At 35.2% G+C, this 23,781-nt stretch overlaps 1 protein-coding gene across 3 annotated transcripts in view; it reads right to left on the minus strand.

The window, feature by feature from the left end:
- Positions 1–611: 611 nt before the first annotated feature.
- LOC106074943 (nuclear factor related to kappa-B-binding protein-like) overlaps positions 612–23,781 on the minus strand; it is a 29,328-nt gene continuing 6,158 nt past the window's right edge. Inside the window, exons 9-25 of one of the 3 annotated variants that reach the window (XM_013235845.2) lie at positions 23,096–23,364; positions 22,504–22,594; positions 21,895–22,114; positions 20,894–20,990; positions 19,705–19,831; positions 19,408–19,597; positions 18,273–18,508; positions 18,041–18,147; positions 17,498–17,621; positions 17,264–17,337; positions 16,006–17,065; positions 14,633–14,854; positions 13,306–13,494; positions 12,463–12,573; positions 11,663–11,718; positions 3,586–3,705; positions 612–3,043 (exon numbers count right to left, since the gene is read on the minus strand). In XM_013235845.2, coding sequence (XP_013091299.2) covers positions 2,789–3,043; positions 3,586–3,705; positions 11,663–11,718; positions 12,463–12,573; positions 13,306–13,494; positions 14,633–14,854; positions 16,006–17,065; positions 17,264–17,337; positions 17,498–17,621; positions 18,041–18,147; positions 18,273–18,508; positions 19,408–19,597; positions 19,705–19,831; positions 20,894–20,990; positions 21,895–22,114; positions 22,504–22,594; positions 23,096–23,364 — 3,548 coding nt within the window. In that variant the 3' untranslated portion in view covers positions 612–2,788. Of the gene's footprint in view, positions 3,044–3,585; positions 3,706–11,662; positions 11,719–12,462; positions 12,574–13,305; positions 13,495–14,632; positions 14,855–16,005; positions 17,066–17,263; positions 17,338–17,497; positions 17,622–18,040; positions 18,148–18,272; positions 18,509–19,407; positions 19,598–19,704; positions 19,832–20,893; positions 20,991–21,894; positions 22,115–22,488; positions 22,595–23,095; positions 23,365–23,781 lie in introns of all 3 variants that reach the window. The other 2 variants (XM_013235844.2, XM_013235843.2) reach the window with 2 other exon arrangements.

Raw genomic sequence — 23,781 nt, forward strand, 5'->3', positions numbered from 1 at the left:
AAAAAGTGACCACTGAGGATTTCATACTGAAATTAACACACATTGGCTGTTGCTAGTAAGCTCTAGGTACCTGTCAACCTGTTCACAAGAAAAGGATCATTAAAAAAAAAACAACAACAAATGTCATCTTACAACTAATTTATATCTTTTTTTTTTCTTCCATAACAAAAACATGATGTCCAAAAGGAGAAACCTATTATGTAAGCTGTATGTAATTCAAACACTATACAACAACATATGATAAAGAGTGTCTCTTCAATGGTGCCCTGTTAAATGCAGTGAGATTAGCACATCTAGAATTATTTTTTTTAATGAAATGATTGGTAGCGTTAGACAGCTGAAATAGAGTTCAAAAAAATTTTTGAATCCTAATTGAAAGCTGGCTATTGATTCTTAGATTTGTGTCTTAATGAAGTTACTTGAAGCAACTGGAGCTTTGGTCATAGAACTGACCACAAAAATACCTCCAATTCTTCACCCCCAGAAACAAAAAAGAATGAAACTGAACTTCAAAGTCCAGACATTTAGATCCAGGAAAAAACTTCTTGTGTAAAGCACTGCTGATCATTTTTTCAAGACAAAATCATTCAAATACAGTTACTAGAAAACAGTTGACTCATACATTCAATATTTTATTGTCTTCCAAGTGAAGATTCAAAGCAAACATTGGAACAAAATGTTTCATATAGATATAGATATATATTTATATATAATTCATAAACAGGCTGCATGTTTCTAACAATACTAAGTATGTACATTAATTGGCACACTATTGATTACAATGCTATTGATACAAATGTCACACCTCTGGGCACTCAAGAAAAAGTTGTGCCTCAATGACAAGCTCTATCACATGAGTGCAGGAGGCAGGATCATTTAGAGACTAAATGTACACTTCATCAATGGAATGAACAACAATAAAATGCACTCAGTCTCTGACACTACTTATGGTGGCAAGTATACAGAGATGACATTCTAAACAAAATCAATTCATGATCATGATTGAGACAAATATTTTCACAAGAATGTCTTTCAATTATGACCTATCTGGACCCATTAAAAAGTCACAACTTGACCAAAATTGACACAAATTTATTTCAAATACAAATTAAGATTTACTGAAAACTATCATGATCCAAATTGAATTCTTAAAAAAAAAAAAATTTGAAGAAAATATGAAAATAAATATTTTTTTGTTTTAAGAGATAACTTTTTAAATTTCTAAACAAAAATAGAATCTATAATTGAGTACAATTCTCTCAGATCCATGAAAACATATGCCATGAAATAACACCACATAAAGCTAAAATAGTGATATCAAAAATGTTTTTGACATGGTTGCTTTAGTGCAATTATTTAAATGGGGGGGGGGGGGGGAAGTCGTTAACATTTAGAATGTGTTAAGAGACTTTAACAACAACAGAAATACTTTGATCAACCAGTTTAAAATCAACTTTTGTTTGTTTATGTTATCTAGATTTAGTCAAAGTGTCAATGATTTCAGGAAGTACAATAAGCAGTCTTATTCAAAACCTGTTTTCATGCACTTCTTAACTAGATGAAGGCCTAATTTGCCAATGTTTTTCTAGTACCAGAGCGGAACCTATTCTAAAAGCACTTGGTTTTTGTAGCTTAGTAATACTAACTGTTGATGTTAAATTATCACTGAAATAAGATGAAAGACACAAAAATCAGGCTTGAAGCCATTTTGTTGTAGCCAAGGAAAGAGCTGTTTTAAAATAATTTATAGCTCAACTTATCATAAATTCATATTAAAATCACTTTAACTTTTTAGGCTATAAACACAAGACCAGAAACTATGTAAAAATAAAAGTTCATACTTTTGTGTAAAGCAATGAAATTTGATTCTGACACCATTACTTTAAAATAAAAGATATGTTTATTCATTACTTTAATTTCCTATTAAACATATATACATCCGAGCAATAAAAAATGTATTTGACAAAATTGGGTCTTATTAAATTTACAATACCAATAATCTACAACTAATATTGAAAATGATACAAAGTTGCAGCCTTTTTTTTAAAGCCTTCCACTAAGGGGATTATGTGTAGCAAAATTTGAGAATTATTCTGATTAACAAGGTCTGGAAAAACAGGGCTACCAGAATGCTACTTCACAACATTGCAGTATTGGGGATGAAACACATTTCTCCTGCTGCTTGTTACAGACAGTGAAATACAGACACAGGAATAACCCTGGTCCTTTGCTTCTGTGGCCACCAGATGACTTTGGCTCTAGCAAGCTGGTGTGATAAAATAGAATTGATGTAAGTCTATTATGGAGTAAGTGAAAGGCTCTACATGAACCTCAAGATATCAGAAGGTTTGCCTCTATATAAATTATAACAGCCTAGTCATCTAGATGTCATTGACTGACTGAACAGGAAAAATATCCTAATCACCCTTTAGACTTATTTATTGAGTGGAAATTATTGTGTGACTTAGTAGATCACTTAATAAAAGTTGAATTAAACTTTAAAAAAAAAAATTATACACATATAAAATAACAAATGGATCACATAATAGTTAATCCAAAGTTGAACAAATAACATGAACAAAGATAAGGTATGTATTACTATTTCAAGTAAACATTCACTTGGGCACAGGTCCATCCAAGACACTGATATAGTTCATGTTAGGTCAATCTGCGAAACCGACAGGTCTATATATAACAAGCTGAGCTCAAGGAATTAATCCAATGGATGAAATATTCACAGAATGCTTTGTATAAATTTTGTTCTGCTGTTCTGCACTGCATAACACTATCAACTATCCCCAGATCCATCTTGTTTTAGTTTATCCAAAGTCAATGTCTCTTCTCTAGGGGTTACCACTGTTGAGGGGTTAAGAAGGGCTGATGTAACCAGGACAGTCTGTAACATATTTACATTGCCCCCACTGACTGGCACTTGACCAAGGTTGGGCAATTTCATGCCAGGTGGTGGTGTGATGATGCGTGCATACACTGGCTTGCCTTTAGGAGATCCTCGACCAGATGTTTTACTGCTTTGTTGAACAACCTGTTGGGAAAATACATTCAATTTTACTTCAATTATTAAGAATGAAGAGATTCAGGAAATACATTTGAAACATTGAAAATGTGTAAATCAAATTAGAAATTTCTAAATAAAAATTTAAAAAATGTGTATACAAGCTACTTTCTTTTTTTATTTGTTTGTACTGTCTAGAAGCAGACCAATCTTAAACCAATTAGAGAGCCCACAATTATAGATAAACATATTGAAGACCAGGCAAATATTTTATTAAGAGAGATCATGCAGAAATTAGGGGAAAAAGGGAAAAGCGATGGAGGTGATTGTTCAGCTGCTAAGTATCAAATGAAGAGGAGCTATATGATGAATGACTTGCACAAGTTTTCAACCCCCAAAAAATCTTTTGTTCAAACTAGTTCTGCAGCTTCATATTTGACAATTCTTCAGTCATAAACTAAAACAGCCTTTAAAAAAACAAAACAAAAAGAATGTTTAAACCATTTCAACAAATAAACAAGTTCTGCCACAGCTATCATAAGAGATCTGCCAGCTTGTATATTTGTGCTTACCTGTCCTGCAGTAAGACCAGTGGCAGAAGTGACAACTCCCTGAGGTAGAGCTGGCTGTGAGATGAGTATGGTTGCTTGTCCAGGTTTTAAATTACTCTGTGACAAAACTGTTCTCACCATCTGGAACAAATGAACGTAACATATTTATTAGGTCAAATACATAGTTGTCTCTTTATAGTTCACTTTGAATCCTTTCAGTTCTGCAATGAGATGGTGCTTGGGAGAAGAGCCACTTGCAGTGGAGAAATGAGATAAGACAATAAGGAAAGGCCCAAGTAGCCAATGCAGAAAAGAAGGGGAACAAAATTCAAACAGCATGGAGTGTTCATGAACTGAACCTTTTCATGCTAGTAATTGTAACCATGTTTGTATTTGTATTTATACTGTGGTCTGTTGTTCGTGACCCACCCTAGAGCTGTTTTATTGTGTATATCTCTGTCATGTTTTTATTGAAATAAAGTTTTACTTATAAGGTAATGTGTTAATTTAACATATTTCCCAGCACCTTGTATTATTTGTATTATACTCCATGAATACACAAACATACAAGAAAAATATAAAAATACTGTGTTTTTAAAAAACAAAGCTTACATTAAGTGTAATTGTATCAATTAGTTTGGATCATTCATGTAACTAAATTTGTAATAGATCTAGACTAACTATAATAAATCTGTGCGATTAGAAATATTTTTACCCACTTTTAGTTTAGTGCAATGTCATGCTTTTGACTTTCTCAATGTGCTATGATCATATCATTTGTTATGACATGATTAGGAATTAGTTATTTGTTTCGGGAATAAGGGGAAAGTTTTAATTAGCGACAAGTGACGTGACAGATCTTTAAAAAATAAGAACGCTCTAAGTGACGCTAAAAGGAAGACGCTTCTTGTAGAGTAGTAGACTTGAGTACGACATAACTGACATCAGACGATTCCCTTCTTGAGTATTAAACATATTTGTAGAACAACATATCAGCGTCGACTACATATTTGATTGTTTCGGCCTTTCGCCGGTGTTACTGAATTAGTTGAGTTCAGCGTTACTTCCAGTCAGATCTACACTAGACAGATTGCCAAGAATCAACACCGCGCGGAGGCTTTAACAACATGGCGACCCCAGACTCGGAGCTCACTGGCAGCAACATCCAGAAGGATAGAAGCCCTCTGTTAGGAGGAGGCAGAAGTTACGTCATCGGCCTAGTCTGCAGCTAGACCCTGATTATACAGCCACGTCGGCGAAGGAAAGCCAGTGAGATCCTGGACTCGTAGACCTAGGAGGTAACAAAATATAGATCTAGATCTACATTTGTAATTTGTAAACGCCCATACGTTGGAGCATCGTATTGAAGCCTGTAGCTCGGTTTCGAGAAGGCTACAGTTTGTGGAAGGGAAGAAAACCGTCCTGTCAAAGCCGTTCTGAAGAGATATCGCCTGCCCGGCATCGTGAGGACGAACGTTAAGGTCACCTCTGCAAGGCCAAGATCGACCGTTGAGGTCACACCAAAGAACTTTTGACGTAGGAGCCATCTTACTACCTACGGCACTAAAGTACAGTAGTGCTAATTTGATCTACGGCTTGGCTGAATCTGTGCTACACGTTAGATAGCCAGATAGCCGGTATTCTAGCACTGGACTTTGACTTTGTCGCTGTGTCAACTGTTGGACCGTTCCAGTTTCACTTTGGACAGAGGACCACCTGGAACCACCGTACCTGCCTTGGAACCAGCAACCGGAACCAGACTCTACGTCACCGACGAACCGGAGCCAGACAACAGATCACCGTGAACCAGAACCAGACGCCGTACCACCGAAGAACCGGAGCCGTTAAAGACCAGTACCGAAGGACCTTGAAGAGCCGAAACGTTCACTGTCCTTATCTCACATTGCCGTGAGTCTTGCCGCCGGGACAGACATTAGCGTAGGAAGAGTGGACCCGAGACTGACTGTGGAGTTATCGCCGCTTCTTAGACAGATAAGTCAAGTGTTATTTAACTACTTTCTCCTTAGAATAATTAGAGTCTGTAGGGAAGTGACCACTCGCTAGATTATCACTACCAGGTTAAATCGTGGTGGATTGGGGATATCCTTAAAAATTAGGTGTAATCTAGCAAGAGGTCCAGATATACGTTTAGCTGTTAAGTCGTCCTGTATGTGAATGTGAATCATTTAGTTAAGGGGAGGTATCCCTGAAAATCTTATTTTTGTTATTTCTGAAGCTAGGCCTTTGAAATTTTTTATGGTAACATATAATGAAAATCTAAAATAAATAATGCTAAAAAAAAATATTTTTTTGAATGATGGTTGCCATGGTAACGGCGGCCATATTGTTTATTGTATACAAATTAAAACTCTGAATTTTGTAAAAACTATTGATCAGAAATACATGAAATTGAATTAAAAGATAAGAAAAAAGAATCCTCTAAATTGATACAACGTCAGAATTAAAGATTTAAGTATGTTAAATTTTTTACAAATTTTTGAATTTTTAGTATTTTTTAGACCTAAAAAAACAGGATAAATATTAATTTAAAATACTTTAAAAAAAAAAAGTAAATAAAATATTGAAAAAAACTCATTGTACGAGTAAAGTTAATGATGTCCTTAAGAAGCGTTTCAAATTTCATCAAAATCTATCAAGTAGTTTAGGAGAAATTCCTAGTAAAGCACAATGACATGTGCAAAAACTAACATTTTGAGAAAAATGACTTTAAAGTATACATTTTATTAAGATTTTGTCTCATAGCCCTTACAAAAACATTAAAAAAACATGTTTTAGACACAGATTTAAGCAATAAAAATGATTGTAATGTAAAGAAAAATGATTGATCTACTTAATTATGTTATTAGTTAAAAATCGATATCCTAGACCTAAAACTCAATTTTCTCTAGGGATACCTCCCCTTAAGCATTTTTTAGTAACGTCATGTATTAATTGTTTGCAATACTCCCGTCTTAAGTCTTACTGTCAGACGAAAGTCTCATTCATTAGAACTAGATCTATAGTTTGGTGTTTATCGTATTTAGGTTAATTTTCATAGTTTATTTGTATGAGTAAGTAATATACACTCCTGGCTGTGAAAACAGGTAAGAAGTAACTAAGATCTAGCGTAATCTAGACTAGATCTGAGGGATAATCGAGGGGAAGCCTGATTGCCCATTTGTAATTTTAGTATTTGTAAATAGACAGGTTGGTCTATTTACCGGCGACTCGTGTGAGTAACACGTAGTCGGTTGAGTGTGCGTGTGTCGCACAGCGTATTCAGTCGGGTCAGAGTGTAGCCGACACACTGGTACCAAGGATACTAAGTGTATCTTGGAAAGTACAGAAGTTATTATAAGTCGGAGTTGGTAGTCTAGACTCCAAGGGTAGAGTGATGAATTTAATTCATTTGAATTAAGAGATATTAGGAAGCCGCTGAGCGAGGGTACGCTCAAAAGATAATTTGATTTATAGAACATAGGTAATAGAAGCTATTAGGCTTTTGTGTAAGACAATTTAAATAAAAAGCGAGGTAAAGTAACAAATAAGTAATATGGCAACTGCTCCAGGGTACGACCTAGAAGAGTTTAGGAAAAAGCTAATCCAAGAGGCCAAGACAGAACTGGAACTACGCGGCAAAGAACTGGCCGCCTATGTGCAGCAGATGGTGGCGGCAGAAACAGAACGCTTAGAGAAGGAGAGGATAAGAGAAACAGACCGCAGAGAGCGGGAACGAGTCAGAGAAGCTGAAAGAGCCAGAGAAAAAGAAAAAGAAGAAGCAGATCGCATAGAGCGGGAAAAGGTTAGAGAGGCAGAAAAGTTGGAGAGGGAAAAGGTTAGAGAGGCGGAACGTGTAGAGAGGGAGAAGAAAGAAGAGGCGGACAGAAAAGTGAGAATTCAAGTAGAACAGATGAGGATAGAGGCTGGTGTAAGTGTGCCCACCGAAGGGAACAGCAACAATAGTGCCAACATAGAAAGCCTTAGTAGCGCCGCATGGATGAAAAAGAAAATCCAACCGTTTGTGGAAGACAAGGACGACATCGGCGACTATCTAAAACGTTTTGAGATTAAACTTGCAAAGTTTAATGTCCAGGAGAAGGAGTGGTCCGAAATCTTGTTGGACTTCGTACATGGGAAAGCCCTCACGATTTGCCAAAACCATGACCACTCGATGCAAAACAGCTATCAGGTGCTAAAGAAGGAACTGCTAAACGCATACGGGCACAACGCAGCAACATTCCGAAAGAAGTATTACGAGAATACACCATCCAGCCAAGTTGATCCGCAGACAACCATCAACTCAGAGAAGGACTTCTTCACTAAATGGCTCGGATTCGAGAATGTAGAGAACACCTTCGAAGGGTTGAGGAACTTTATTCTGATTGATAATTTCATCAATAAGTGCGACCCTCAGCTACAGTCCTTTATAAAGGAAAGAAACCCTAAGGTAATTGAAGACTTGGTAGAAATCATTAGGACCTTTAAAAACGCGTACCCAAACAACCCACTTTCAGTTAGCGACCACAAAAAAGTTATTGACCTGGTAAATTATGTAAAGAGAAATGATGGTAATGATAGGGATTATGGTAGGAGAAATGATAGGTCCAGGGAACGTGGGAACAATGGTCGGGATAGTTATGAGGGCTTAAATGATAGACCTTGGGAAAATGAAAACAATGGCAGGGAAAGTTATGATAGGAGAATAGATAGACCTAAAGCGGGTGATAGAAACTTTAGGGATGTTACATGTTTTAACTGTCAGGAAAAGGGACACATGGCATACCAGTGTAAGAAACATAGAGGGAATGGAGCTGGCAATAGAAATGCACAGGGTAATAGTGGCACTAGTGATAGGAGAGGTAATCAAGAAAACCGTAGACAAGAGAGGGATAATCGGCCACCAGATAGGGTTAATTTTGTGAGGAACATTCAAGGTAGGGAGCAGGATAATGGAGATAGTGAACCAGAAGAAGAAATTAACTACGTTGATTGTGGGGAAGATAGATTTAAACTATATCCAGGCATGATAAATAATAAACAGGTAAATGTGATCCGGGACACAGCTAGCAGTACACTCGCAGTTCGAGGGGGATTAGTGAAATCTAAGGATTATTTAGGCTATACCAAATCAGTCAGGTTGGCAGACGGCGCAGTTAAGAGATTCGAAGCATGCAAAGTGTTCCTTCGATCTCCATTGTATACAGGGTATTGCGAAGGGGTAGCCATGCCAAGGTTATCGAGAGATGTTTTACTGGGAAATGTAGCAGGTGTCAGAGCCGTTTCTGATAAAGAGGTTAGAAGTTGGAAAAGCAGGTATGGCAACAAGAAGCGAAACAAACATAGAAAGGACATAATTTGTTTTAACTGCCATAAACATGGGCACATCGCTAAAGACTGTTGGAGTAGGGCAGAACAGTCTGAACAGAAGATTGCGAGTTCGGATAGGAGGCACAGGTCTGTATCCGACAGTGACGATAGAAGAGATGACTGTGGTAGCGGTAATCGCAAGTCATACCAAGGTAGAAGGCCACACGCGGGCTATAGTGGAGTAAGAAGATATGTAAACTCCAGTTGGAGAGAACAAATGCATTGCTCGGGCAGATAGCGGATATGACATAACGCTATACGACCATAGTATGTATATAAATATGTAAATAGATCTTATTTTAATTATTTCATTCTTCATTGATTGACTTAACTAGTAGTCATAACTAGACGGATATTAGGTTGTTTTAAGGTATTTTTGAATAGGATATTTATGTTATAATATAAATGCTATTGCGTTATTATTAGATTAACTCATGTTGGTTATTGATTTCGGGTAGTATGTATGAATTGTATGTATGTTGGTATGAATAGAAAGGGCATTTATAAGGCGACGATGTAGTTACATCACGAAAAAGTAAGTTTTATAATTTATTCTTTGCATTTGATCATGATCATACATCAGTAAAGAGTTAGGTCATGTGGGGACAAGTAAGTGGAGAGAGGAAATAAAATACACTTGTAAATGCCCGAAAGAACGTTAGGTGTATAGTGGGAGAACGAGTATTGATAAATATCAATTTGTCATATTAGGTCAATTGTCTGTCCTGACGTGTGAGGGAAAGCGGTGTAACCTCTGGAACGTGATGTGATGAAGTATAGATAGACACACCTATAGTGTCAGCGCAAACGAACTATGTCTGCGGTCACCTATGGCACATCACATTGGACAGTATCAGTTAGTGACACTTGAGGGAAATATGTGTTCAGAGGAACTTGATTGTGGACACAGAAAGAGAAGTTGAAATCGCAATCAAGACTCAAGTTGTGTTGTCTTTTATGTTTCCCTACATTTTGGCCCTTGCACATTGTAAGACTAAGACAGTAGATTAAAAAATTGACAGGCAATTTTTTTTAGCGGGAGGGGGAGGAGTTGTTATGACATGATTAGGAATTAGTTATTTGTTTCAGGAATAAGGGGAAAGTTTTAATTAGTGACAAGTGACGTGACAGATCTTTAAAAAATAAGAACGCTCTAAGTGACGCTAAAAGGAAGACACTTCTTGTAGAGTAGTAGACTTGAGTACGACATAACTGACATCGGACAATTCCCTTCTTGAGTATTAAACATATTTGTAGAACAACTTATCGGCGTCGACTACATATTTGATTGTTTCGGCCTTTCGCCGGTGTTACTGAATTAGTTGAGTTCAGCGTTACTTCCAGTCAGATCTACACTAGACAGATTGCCAAGAATCAACACCGCGCGGAGGCTTTAACAGCGATTAGAAATATTTTTACCCACTTTTAGTTTAGTGCAATGTCATGCTTTTGACTTTCTCAATGTGCTATGATCATATCATTTGTCTGGACCAGTTGGGAAGGAGGAGAGGGTGGGTGAATGAAGGAGGTATCTGGGTGATAGCTTTTTAAATGTATTTTTATATTTTTATATAGTTGTAAAAGTTTAAATTCCAACTTGATGGTTCAAGCTTCCTCAAGCCAATACGCTAACCACAATGCAAGCAAAGCGCTTACGAAAATAGAAGGTTTCATTACTATCTATTGTTAGTTTCAAACGTTTAAGTGAGGACCTAATTCTCTACACAAAGTATAAAGGGGACTAATTCAACTTGTGCCACCACATGTCAGTACAATTTCTTTCCCTTGTTCGATAACAAACAATTAATCAACTAATTGGATAATTTTTAAAATTGATTCTTGTTTTGTCAGGTAAAAGAAATAATTGTGCAAAATTTCAACTTGATCCGAGATTAGGTGTAGGAGAAATAGTGTGTAAAAAAATTGTACCAGAAAGACAGAGTTTGTTTATTTTGAGGATTAAAAATTATTAAACTACTACTCAACTCTAATTTACAGCTGCGTTAATTATTTGAATTATTCGGATGATCTGGTGAAACAGGATATAGTAGAAAATATGCATCACATCTAGATGTACTGTTTAATATTAATTTTTAAGATGGAGTTCAGCAGTTTCTACAATGAGAGGTATAGATCTAGTGTAAATAGCCAACTTCCTGTTGCTTTCAAGAAGCTTTAGACTAGAGCATAATACTTTTACAAAATGAATTCAATTTTAATTTCCAAAACAAGATTTAAACCTCATGAGCATAAACTTCATCAACCTAATACACAGTTAGTCGTGAGTACATCTTAGAATGATAGACTTAACACAAAACTCCTGTTTTGTATTGATCACTCACATACATTTATGTGCTTCCTTATCCTAAGTGATTCAAAAAGTTTTTCACTAAACATCACTTAACAAAGTAAATAAAGCAGTGACCACAAAAATCAGATAACCATTTGCTACTGAAACAATTGAACTAAAAATGAATTAATGCGGTACACTGAGTTTCAAGTACAAATATAACGCTATTTCAACAGAAGAATTTCAGTATGCCAGTTAGCAATGTTATCTGATGACCTTGGTATGATAGAAACATCAAATGATATGTAATGCTTTTCAATGGCTTTTATCATAAAAACACTTGCCGTGATAACAAATACAAAAAAATTATTTAAAAAATTAATCACTTAAAACACTTCAATAACCCTGCTTCATAATTACTAAAAGCATGTCTCGACTCACCTGAAGATTCTGACCTCCTTTAACACCTGGGGCTGCATTACTTACTATAAGAGAACCTAAAAATAAAAAATGCAAAACACTTTTAAATCATTTTTTGTTATCTTTCACATTTATTGCAGTAAAACAATATTTATCTACAAATTCATTTAAACAGATATTAGTGAACAAAGCTGTAAGTACAAATAACAGTGTCCTCATTATCCTTTCACTTGCTTTATGATTTTTTTTGTGACAATAAGGGGAGCCAAATTCTCCATTCTTGACTATCAGTATCAAACACCCTCTAGATTTATCAATCAGGTCCACTTCTTCATGATGTTCAACCAATTTTTCAGACCCTGCTGCATGTTCCTTATAATATAATCTAATCATATCTGTGTGTCCAAAAAAATCCCAGCTTCCTCAATTTTGAGAAGCTCCTACTATTGGCCAGCCGTAGTGGACTTAAAAGCATGCATAACAAACTTGTTTTTCTTTTCCTGAAATCTTATATTTGACAATCATGAATATTATTTAGTTTTCATTAGCCTGCTTTAGTGACAATTAATGAGTGCAAAAACCACCAAAAAGTTGTAATTTTTATTGGAAACTTATGTTACTTCACAAATTTTCCATAGATTGCTGGAAAACACTATACTGGGACAAATTTTTTTCCTCAAATAATTATTTGGTGTGATAAATATATGCCTAATAAAATGTGTTTTTTTACTGATACGGTACAAATAGTGACAATTTAGTTTTTAATTTTCCTTTGCACGGGAAAGAGATAAAGTAATTCTAGGATAGAAACAATGTCTTACCAGAAGAGGCCTGGCTGACTCCTGGAGCATGATGAAGTATAAACTGTGTGGGTACTAGACTAGCAGTTCCTGTTGGAATTACTTTAGTCTGATTGTTACCTGTTCCAGCAGCTAGAAGGACAAAAAAGTGTTATGTTTAGCTTAGGTTATATACTTAATACAAAACTTAAATTAAAATGTATCAAATACTAACCTTTATTTTTAAAGAATTTTATGAATGAACAGGTCTGTAGCCCCACTGTATAAGCTCCCACCCAGGAAAACCAATAATAAGTAAAAGAAAATGTCATCACTTAAAAATTGTTGTATTTAGATCTTGTTACAGTCGTAGCGCAGCATGATGTGAATGACAAATGGTGTGAATCTGGTTATTGAATTGAAGAGAGGAAAAAGAGAGGACACAGAAAAATAAGGACATGAAGCGAGTTGAAAATATTTTGTTGACATTATTTGTAAGAATATTAAAGTGTTTCTAAATTAGAACCTGATAGTGTCTTCTTAATTTTGAAGAGTCTTGTGTCTTAACAAGTGGCGCTCAACAGAAAAGGCCACACCTTTGTTTTGAGTACTAAGATCCTATCTACTGACAGTCAAAGTATTAGCAGTCAAAGTATTAGCAGTCAAAGTATTAGATCTAGTTCTATTAATACACTGTAAGAATATTAAAATGTTTCTAAATTAGAACCTGAGAGTGTCTTGTGTCGTAACAGATCTGTTCCTAATGGTATCAATTTGAAATCTCTATCTCACAAATTTTACATTTCCATTAGAACAACACAAAATGATGTGCAAGAAAATTTATTTTAACTTAACAGCTTGTCAACATTTTTGAAACATACTGACCTCTTAATGTAATATTTCCTTGGGCTAACTGTGTCACCATAAGACCAGCTTGTGGTGGGTTTAACATTTTGGCCTGTGTACTGGACACAGCACCTTTTGAAGCACCAGCAATGACAGCTGTAGCGGTGGGTGTTGCAGTGGTTATACTTGGACTTGAAAGTGATGAGGGTGATGATGAGTTGCCTACAGCTTCAAAAGAAAGTACAATTTCAAACAAAACAAAATGAAATAATAATTGTTAGTACTAAATAATAAGTAGGTGGCACAAGTTAACAATGAAAGTCATAATTAAAATAAGATCATTGTATTAGTAATATTTTTTGATTTTGTGAGAACTTTGGATTTGGTGGTAGTTATCTTGCCTGTGAACTTTATTTCTATGGTGTATTATTACAAAATGACTCCCAAGTTTACCAATGTGTATATACAAAAGTTCTGACAGTTTTGTTTAAAGACCTAGCTATTTATAAGGTAATGATGTAGTCATAAGTTTCTATGGCCCACAGTTAGCAACCAACCACCTTTACTTTTCACCAACAAATGTAAGGTACCACAAGAGTTGGATGGACTCAAGGACATCCTAAAAATACCTTAATTTAAAACCCCACAGTTTTCACTGAGGTTCAAACTGAAGATCTTCATTTTGAATTGAAATGAACGGCTGGGTATTAGCTATGGTTGGAGCAGAAAGCAGTTACCAGCTCTCAACATAGCTGATGTATCCAAGTGATGATTTTTCCTTAGGGTTGTCTCCTGAAGCCATTCCCATGTTTAGGAATAGTTGCAAGGCAGCACAGAGGTTCGAATTCAGATTTTTCCTTCTAGGTAGGTAGCCAGCCAAGGCTAACAAGCCCTTCCTTCACAAAGCTTACTGGTTTGGGCACCTGTCACTCGCCTTTGCCCCTCTTCCTGTCACTGATAAAAGTTCTGCCAAACCCAATACCTGAGCCAACCGTGGAGGCCAGGAGCTGGACTGGTTGTTAAAGGCTTTTTGAGACATGTGCTATTGGAAGCATTTTTAAGATAGTAGAGTGCTTCTGGTAATAACAACATTATGAAATTATTACTCAAATACATTTTATGTGCTTCCTAATTTGCACATGAAATAATGAATAAATTAAAAAATGCAATTGATGCAGTTGAATCCTATTAATTGGATCATTAGTTAATTAAATTTGTCACTTAATCAATCAGACCAAATCTTCAATTACTGAGACAAATCATATAAAAAGATTGTACATGTTTAATCAGACTTCGCGATTATTAAGATCAAAATGACAGGTCTAAATGTGATCCAATTAAGTGGATTTGATTATATTTTTCTTACTAAGAACAGTTGCCGTCTTTCCAGGGGCAGAAGATAAGGCAGAAGTCACAGCTGAATGGGGTATAAGATTGATTGTTGATAATGAGCCTTGTGGGGCTCTGATAAGTCCTATGGGTTGTCCCCCTTTGCCTGCTAGCTGAATCAGTCCCTTTGCTTGTGCAAAAGGTTTACCACTGATTTGTACTGGCTTACCGCCTATCACAGATTGAACAAGACTGCCTCCTGCAATAAACAATCATTTATTTAAAATACAAGAAAGTTACAATTCACAAAGCAACAGACTTTTAAATAACGATCAGTAATGCTTTTCTGAACCAGCAAAAAAAAAATATAAAAAATGTGCTGTTTTATTTCTGGTGCAGTATACATATACTAATAAAACTCATTCAATTTCTGTTAGTTAATTCATAGAAATGCAGTCACGATGTAGGACTAAATAGCAAGATGTGGAAAATATAAATGTTAAAAATCTGATTGTTTTGTACCTTCCAATGAAGAACAATATTTGCAAATTCTTATTAAAAGTGTGAAACATAATTCATTTTTTTTTTTAATTAAATTATAGCTTTTTATAACGCTACTTTCATGCTTATAGCATACTCAGAACGCTAAGGTCAAATCTCATTTGTGGACCAGTGTGTGAAGGGAGTGTCTGGGAGAAGGTTTTTCCGTGCTACCTTTAGGAGCTCAGAAAACACAACTCTGTTCAAGTCGGGTGTCGAACCTCGAGCCCCCTTCATAGGTAGCCAAGCCAAGTTCAAGCGTACTTAGCCTCTTGACCACGAATCCCATGAAAAATTTTTTATAATTAATAAAAGAAAAAAAAAGGTCAAGGGATTTAAAGAAACACAGTGTGGCCCACACTTCCCACATCTGAGCTCACACATTAAGCTTTTGTCAACCTAGAAAGGTACTTTAATAAGATTAACTTACAATTTTATTGACATTAAAAAGATGAATGAAACAGTAGCAATAAAATAATAACTGTACATAAGTAAAAAAAAAAAAAATAAATAAATAAATAAAAATAAAATAAAAAAAATTGATAGATGATACATAAATATCTTCAAATGAAAAAAAAAAGCATATCTAAGAGAAAGAACTCCACCTTTAAAAAGTTGTATCCCTTACTACTGTAAGATTTATTTCCTGTTTCAACATCAAACAAAATTAATAATTTACCACTATTAATTAATTGGCAATTTTTTTATTGATTCATGTTTTGTTAAGAATAATGAATAATTGTGCAAAGTTTCAATTTGATCTGAGAATGAAAAGTGGGAAAATATTGTGTTCAAAATTTTTACCAGACAGACAAGTGAGTTGATATAAGCTTTGGAGAAGATGTTTAACTGGGGAAAAAAACTACTTACCATGCAGTCTTATAGATTGAGAAACTCCTCTTGGAGTACCTGGATTTGTTGCAGCCTGCTGCATTATTTGGGCCATTACAGTGCCATCAGCACTCATGGCGCCTGGGACAGAGGTCAATGCTACAAGTTTACCAGCAGGACCTTGTGTCAGATTCCCTAAACCATCTTGAGCCAATATCAGAGATGCTTGCTTCATGCCTGTAGACTTAAGAGAATTTACTGCTGCCTGGTTCTTTGTGACTACAACATTGGGAGGAGGGGTCTGTCTGGCTGTCATTGTAAAAGTCTGCTTGGGGCCAGCTGGTGTCAGCTTCCCCACAGTGTTAGAGTTTGCGGTGGCAGCAGCTACTGTCTGTCCTACAGCTGCAACAAGGGCAGCATTTTGTTTGAGAACACTCTGCGATGCCGCCTGCTGTTGCTTGAGAATCTGCTGATTCTGCAGCATACTGATTGTGGGTACAGCAAGGGTTTTGCCTGTGTTACCCACAGACTGCGATGCATTCATGGTAGTCACTAAGCTGAAAGTAGTGGCAGTGCTTGTTGGCAACATGCCAGGTTTGTGTAGTTTCCCAGCCACCATGCTGGCCTGGGTCAACCCAGGAGAGTATAAAAGCTGTGCTGCCAGAGATGAGTTTACACTTAAACCCACCGACGTCACCGTCAGAACAGAGGTCGTCACAACTGATGTGGTAGTGGCCGAGGGAAGTGTGGTTTTCAGATTCTGAGCAGCGGTGAGCTGCTTAATTGTTTGCAGCTGGCTCACTGTGTTTGCAGATTTTGCCATAGCAGCTCTTGCTGCTTGAAGCTGGGCTATACTAGAGCTGAGAGTAATGCTTGTAGAATTGTTGCCAGCTAGACGTACAAGAGATGTTGCTTGCTTGGCTCCTTTCCCCAGTAAGGAACTAGGTGTTGATTCAGTGGTGGGAGTTTTAGCAGCAGCTACCGGTGTAGCAGCTGTAGTTGTAGGCAGTGTCGATAATGTAAAATTCTGTTTGGTTGGGGTTGTAACCGCTGAAGCTACAGGAGCAACAGGAGTAATTTGTAAACTCAATTCTTTGGCCTAGAATTAAAATTAAATGAAATTAAAAAAGCATTAATTAGCCAAAAGTATAATTGTTTATTACTATTATTAATAATCATTTATAAATTGATACAAATAAATCTTCACAAGAAAATTAACATTCAAACAAATATTTAAAACTTAAGTATAGTATAAATAAGAATTCTATTTCATATAAAAAATAAAAGGAAGGCTAACCACTTTGCCAGCTTTAGGCCTTGTCAATGTCTTCTTTGCCTTGACAGCAGCAGCTTGGGCCTGATGAATCCTCTCTGTAGAAAACATGAAATGGTTTCACAATATTACTTTTAGAACCCCAAGCCTAGTTATATTATAAACTTAACAACTGTAGTAGTCTGTCTAACAACTGTATTTAAATGTGATGGGGCATTTTAGACAAAAATATTTAAATATTTCATTACAAAACTTTACCAAATTCATCTTCCGTTCTATTGCGATGTAAATAGATCCACAATTTTCTAGTGACATCATACTTTACACAGGGATCTTTTTCAGAATGTAGCCTGTCTAGAGCACCACTAACAACTGCATTGATCTGTTAATCAGTCAAAATGACAATGATTAATATTCCATTTCATAAAAAACATGCCATGATTCATTTTTTTTTTTAACATCAAAAAATCTTTGGGCTTTTTGTTTTTGTAGAAATATAATGCTTTAGTGTTTTTCAATAGAAAAATGTTGTAAATTTTTTAATGAGTTCAAAGAAATTAGATTTGTTTATCATCTGTACTTTATTAATACTGTGAGAGTGATTTGATAACCTGTTTTTAATTTTATTTAAAAAATCAGTTATTAATATAAAATAGCACATAATGAATTCTTTCATTACAGATAAAAAAATTAATACAATTTTTATTTTTTTTAAATAATTTGATAAGAATAAAATAAAGAATAGCAACAACTGATGTCAGAAAGAAGAAAATAATTCCAAAGGAAAAAAAAAAGGTTTACCTGTGTTTCTGTTACACCTGGTGCAAGGAACTGTGAGTCCTTGAGAAGTTCACATATATCACCTCGAGTACCTTCACCATTTGGTAATCTTGCTGCAGCATCACGAACTAAAAAAAATAAATTATATAATTAAATTTTGCCTATATAGCAGGACAAGGTTTTTAGATTATAGTATAGCTTTATACCAACTACATACCTAGCAAGAAATCTGCTAACCTATTCTACAACTTACCTAATGTTAATATTGTCACAAATGGAGGTCTGTCAGAAACCAGTAAATTGTGTTCCCTGGCTTTGTTGGCCCCACTGTCTTTATCATAGACTCCTTTCACAGGGCCAACCACAGAGTCATAGCCGTGCATCATAAATGTGAATGCTTTATGTGGTGCTGCAAATCTACGTCGCTCTTGTTCTCTAAACAAAGCTTTTTCATTGTTGGAGGTGGGCCTAACTATAAAACTGGTCTTACTGTAGAAACAATACAAATACAAACTAATCAATATGTTAATGATTATTCACTACTCTTTTTTTTAGGAGCAGCAGAGGTAGGTTTTACATTAATTACAAAAATATTGTTTGCTTAAGTTTTAAGAAGGGTTACCAGACTGGCAAATTTAAGTTCTCTTATTAACAAAGTAGATATTTGTCAACAAAAAGTAAAATAAAACAAATGCCAAAAAAAATTTTTTTTAATAAAAAATAGGTGCATGCATTAGGTAAAACTCATAAATTTTGCAATTCAATGTTTTAAAACTAAACTAGTGAAAATGATACAAAATATTGTCTAATAGTCAAAAACACATGTTTTTAAAATTGAAATGCATTTTAAGTTATCTAGGCACATGAAACATGTAAGATTAAGTTCCAAAAGATGAATAAGAAGATTTTCCATGGTGAGCACTTATTAACAAGTGCAGAGAAGAGGTTGTTTTAAATAAAATCACATGAAAACCTATCTAATATATAAATAAAAACCTGTTAAACTATTCTTTATTTAGGTTGCTAATTTGCTATTTAACTTTTTAATAGAAGATTATTTTAGATCTATTATAGTTGATAGCATTTTTATCAAACAGATCCACCACTCAGAACTGCACAAATCTTTTGATTTATTACCAAGCATTTGATTCTCTGTGCAAAAAGTCTTAACATTTACAAAAACATAAAGGGGGGAATTATCATGGTCATCTCAAGCTGAATTGTAATGTACTAGGTAAAAAAAAAAATTATTTCAATAATAAATCTAAGGCTTATAGGTATTGGTACACATTTAATAATTATAATTGTTTTTTAACAGCGCTCTATAAATTAAATTATTATTATATCATATGTAAACATGTTAGTATACAATAAATAGCTTTTCTTACGCCTTGGGTGGTGGTGGTGAGCCTTGGGTAGAATCAACACCATCCACAGTGACATCATCCTTGTGTTGTAACCAGTAGCGAAACAATGAGGATAGTTCAGGATCTGAGTCACGACCAATGCCAATCCATTTCCACTGCTGAGCCCGCTCCTTGTAATCCACTAATGGCACAAAGTTTTCCACCTTCAAGCCTAAAAAAAAAATTAGTTGATGGAAGCAAGGAAAGTAGTTATCAAACTAAAGTAGGATCAATAAAGCAGTAAAGATCAAACCAATACACAGAAAAGATATCCATTACCTAGTTCACTTCCAGACAGAAACTTCAGAGCAGATACAACATGGTCCACCCAACTTTTCTGTAGTGCTAACCATGGGTTAGAGATTTCATCATTAAGGTCCAGCCATTCTCTCACTCTATCTTCTATCTGAAAAGTAACAGAAAACAAATTATGATAAAAAACAAATCCACCCAAAATATCTCTTTTAATATAATAGTTCTTGCAAAGTTGTTTATAAAGGTATTTTTGTTCTAAACCTATTGTTACGTATTTCTGAATCTTCTTGCTAGATGTATTAGTTGGCACACAAATAAAAACACAGCAAAGAACTTGACGACTAAACTTTCAGTTTCATATAACTTTAATGACTATTAACTCTAACAATTCGTTACTGTAACATATAGCGTAGAAGACTGTACAATATCTGTCAGTTTACAGTTAGCTATACTTCGTTGCAATTCATCTCTTCACTTCGTTGCAATTCATCTCTTCTCAACTTGCACCGAGTCGTATTCCACAGAACAGACCAACGACACACTTCCCAGTGTCGCTCCAGGTCTCCCAAAGCTGAACCAAGTCGTCCTCAAGTCTATCGAATCAGAGCCGCACACGTCTTACATCGACTGTATCGACTGTAATGGCTCAAGTCCACTGTAGTTCGCTGTATAGACTTTAACGACAGTAGTCCACTCCAGTTAACTCTACCCTAGTTAACTTGCATCGAGTCGTACACATTTCTCTTCCACTAGGGCCGCACACGTCTTACATCGTCTGTATCGACTGTAACGGCTCACTCACGACTCCATACGACTGACTTTCACATTAACTCTCTGGCTTATATAGAGTTCCTAATCGCTTGTCCAAAGTTGCACAAACACGGCTAGTATCCTCTGGAATAACACGTGAGGAAACGTCACATCCTGTCTTTGTTTATACATGTAGATTCCAGAAAACATTGGCTGCAGTGTCATCTTGCCGGGGTCACAAGTTGTGACCTCTATCTGTCACTGGACATTGCTAGTACCTTTTGGAATAACATGTAAGGACACGTCACATCCTGTCTCTGTTTATACATGTACATTCCAGGGAACACCCGCTGCTGTGTTATCTCGTCGGGGTCACACGTTAACCTCTTCCTGTCACTGGTCATTTGTAACACTATTTATAATTAATCTAATTTAGAATGTGACATTTTATTTAGGCACTTACTTTTGGGGTTGAGCATTTACTATCTGGAAATTCAGACAAAATGCTTTTTAGTAAACAGAAGAAATTAGAAGCAGGTCCAAATACTGTCTTGGAAATCCTTTTGAAAAAAAAAAATGTTTAAGTTTCACCCCCTTAAGGACATAGCCTAACATGGTGCTTTAATGTGATGAAAGAATAGAGAAATATTATAAGAGAGAGTAATTGCCAGCCACCATTGTTATTGTTTTTATACTTTGCAGAACTAGTATGTTTTTATTAGATTTTTAAAAAATAATCTTCTACATTTTTGAATACTGAATGCTGAACTTATAGACTCACAATTACCTATTCATTCAACATTGTAATGGAATACATTGTTTAGATTTTTAAAATGCTACAAAGTAAGCCTGTGGCGTAGCTAGGGTGGGGGAGGAGGGGGAGAGAATCTGAAAATCCTCCCGGGCCCTAATATGAAGGGGGCCCCCAAATGAGTGTTTTTTTACATTAAAAATTAAATATTAAGCAAAATGCAGGGGCCCCCAAAGAGGTCAAATTTGAAAAGACTACTGCTCCTATTAAAGATGACATTTGAAAAAGGGGGAGTTTGTGTAGCAATTATGTGCAACCAATAATGCCCTAAATTATATATGTGTAGATAGTAATTGTACTTAGTTATTTTGTAATCTGTTGGGAAAATGAAAGGTAAATAATATATGTGACATTGTTATGCTCTATTAAAAATTATAAATAAAAAATCTCTTAGCTACAAAATATATTAAGTAATAAATATGGCCTCAATTCTTACACAGCACTTCCCTTCCATCAATGACTTTTCTCTTTAAAAAAAAAATACTCCAGCATGTATGAATAGTCTTTAAAAAAAATCTTTAGTGCAATAATAATATATGAGAGCAAGATTAAAACAACCCCGCAACTATTATTAAGTACTGAAATTATTCTTTGCCTGTTCTAATGCTAAACAACATGTCTACACAAAAACTGATGAAAGTGTAGCTACATACTCTTCTGACTCTTCATCAACACCCAAGAAGTTGGAACTCTGATCCAGCTCAGAAGTGGATAGCAGGGGCGGCATGACAGCATCTTCTTCTTCCACAGAAGCAGCTGGTAAATCTTTCACCTTCAGCTTCTTCTTTTTTTCTCCCTTGGCTTTAAGCTTGAGTCGTTTCTTCATCGTGGCTGGGTTACCTGTTGTGGTGTCTGCAGAGCTGGTAGGTGTGTCTGCCAAAACAATAACCAGGTAAAGAAGCTAAACAGAATCACAAAGTTTATGCTAAGGTTATTATGTGCTACCTATCCAACAAGATATTGGGTCTGGTTATTTATTTTGAAGTTTTTGTGAGTCCTTACAAAATGACTGTTTCATGAAGTTTGACCTTTGAATGAAAATAACAGATCTATCAAACAAACTGAGTCTGTCCAATGCTATTCAATTTAATGGGGTTTAAGTGTAGATGATTTATTTTTTTTGCATTTCATTAAAAAAAATATATTTTAAATTATTTTTTTTATTTAATTAGAATCATAGCAGACATTTTTAACAACCAATAAAGTATATTTTATTAAAAAGAAAAGTGCTATGCATGTTAAAATACCTCTGTCTATCTCACCTGCTGTCATTTTCACATTTTTCTTATTAGCTTGACACCTAGACAAAATATCTTGCAATGTAACACTACTTGTATCCAGTTCTGGCAACTCCTGCAATTTATAACACAACTGGTGAAATGTTTTAATATTCGAGTGTATGTTATATGGTTTTCCTTGATGTGGGGGAAAAATTTTTTTTTTAGCTTTTATTGCTTAACAATAATCACATTACCAAATAAATTAAGGCAGTGCAGGCATTAGAAAATTAAGGAGAAAAACAAAACACTTCTCTTGAGAACAATACAGTACAATCTATTTCAACTCAAAGCTAGCTTTGCGCTGTTAACCTTGTATACATGTTTGTAGCTAAAAATGTTCTAACACTTTGTTGAATAGGGAATGATCTATTCCAATCTAATGACATTATATCTATAATAGCAGCATACAGAGAGCATCTTAGACATAGTTTATAATAAAAAATTGATCATGAGAATCCCCAATGTTCAAATGATTCCATCTTTGTCCTCGCATTACTTAAATAGCATTAATAAAATGTCTCTAGAAAATGTATATTTTTTAAGTTGAATGGATTTAATGAAATAAATAACTTACTGGATCCAACACTTTCTTCTTTTTATGTAACTTCAGCATGAGTTTGTATCTTTCTTCAGTCACCTCTACAGGACTAATCGGACGAGCTCTCTTATTGTTTAAATTATGGACTGGACTGTCGCTAGAAATGTGATTAAGAGTATTTAGATCTCCATTCACTAAAGATGGCTTGCTAGCAAAAGTGGAAACGACACTTGGGAGTGTGGGCTCTGGGGAAGGAATGGGGCCCAGAGACTTGAAAAGTTGCCTTCTGCTCCTCTGTACAGGACCTGCAATGACAAATTATTAATCACGTTAAATCCATAGCGTCCAGGGATAATGTGCTGGAGAGCATTAGAATAGTAATTTTTTTAAGTTGAGTTTTTTGTCAAAATAAAAGTTTCTACTTAAAAAATGGAAATTTAATTTTGAATACTACTTAGAAGACGTTTAATTCTATAAAATAACACTTTGTTCCTTTCCATCCAGCCTCTTAAAACTATTTTATCTAGTATTCTTTTTTATTTCATTTGATAAGTAATGTATAGATTTTATCTAGGTTGTTGTAATAAAAGATGATAAAAGCAATGATTGTAAATGATACAATACAGTTGTAAGAAGCCATGGACACCTATACATGAATGACGTGGAAGGCATCCATAAACATCAAAAGGAAGATTAATATGACTGAACACCAATGGCTGAGA

The sequence above is a fragment of the Biomphalaria glabrata genome, chromosome 8 (genome assembly GCF_947242115.1).
Source record: "Biomphalaria glabrata chromosome 8, xgBioGlab47.1, whole genome shotgun sequence".
NCBI classification, from domain to species: Eukaryota; Metazoa; Mollusca; class Gastropoda; family Planorbidae; genus Biomphalaria; species Biomphalaria glabrata.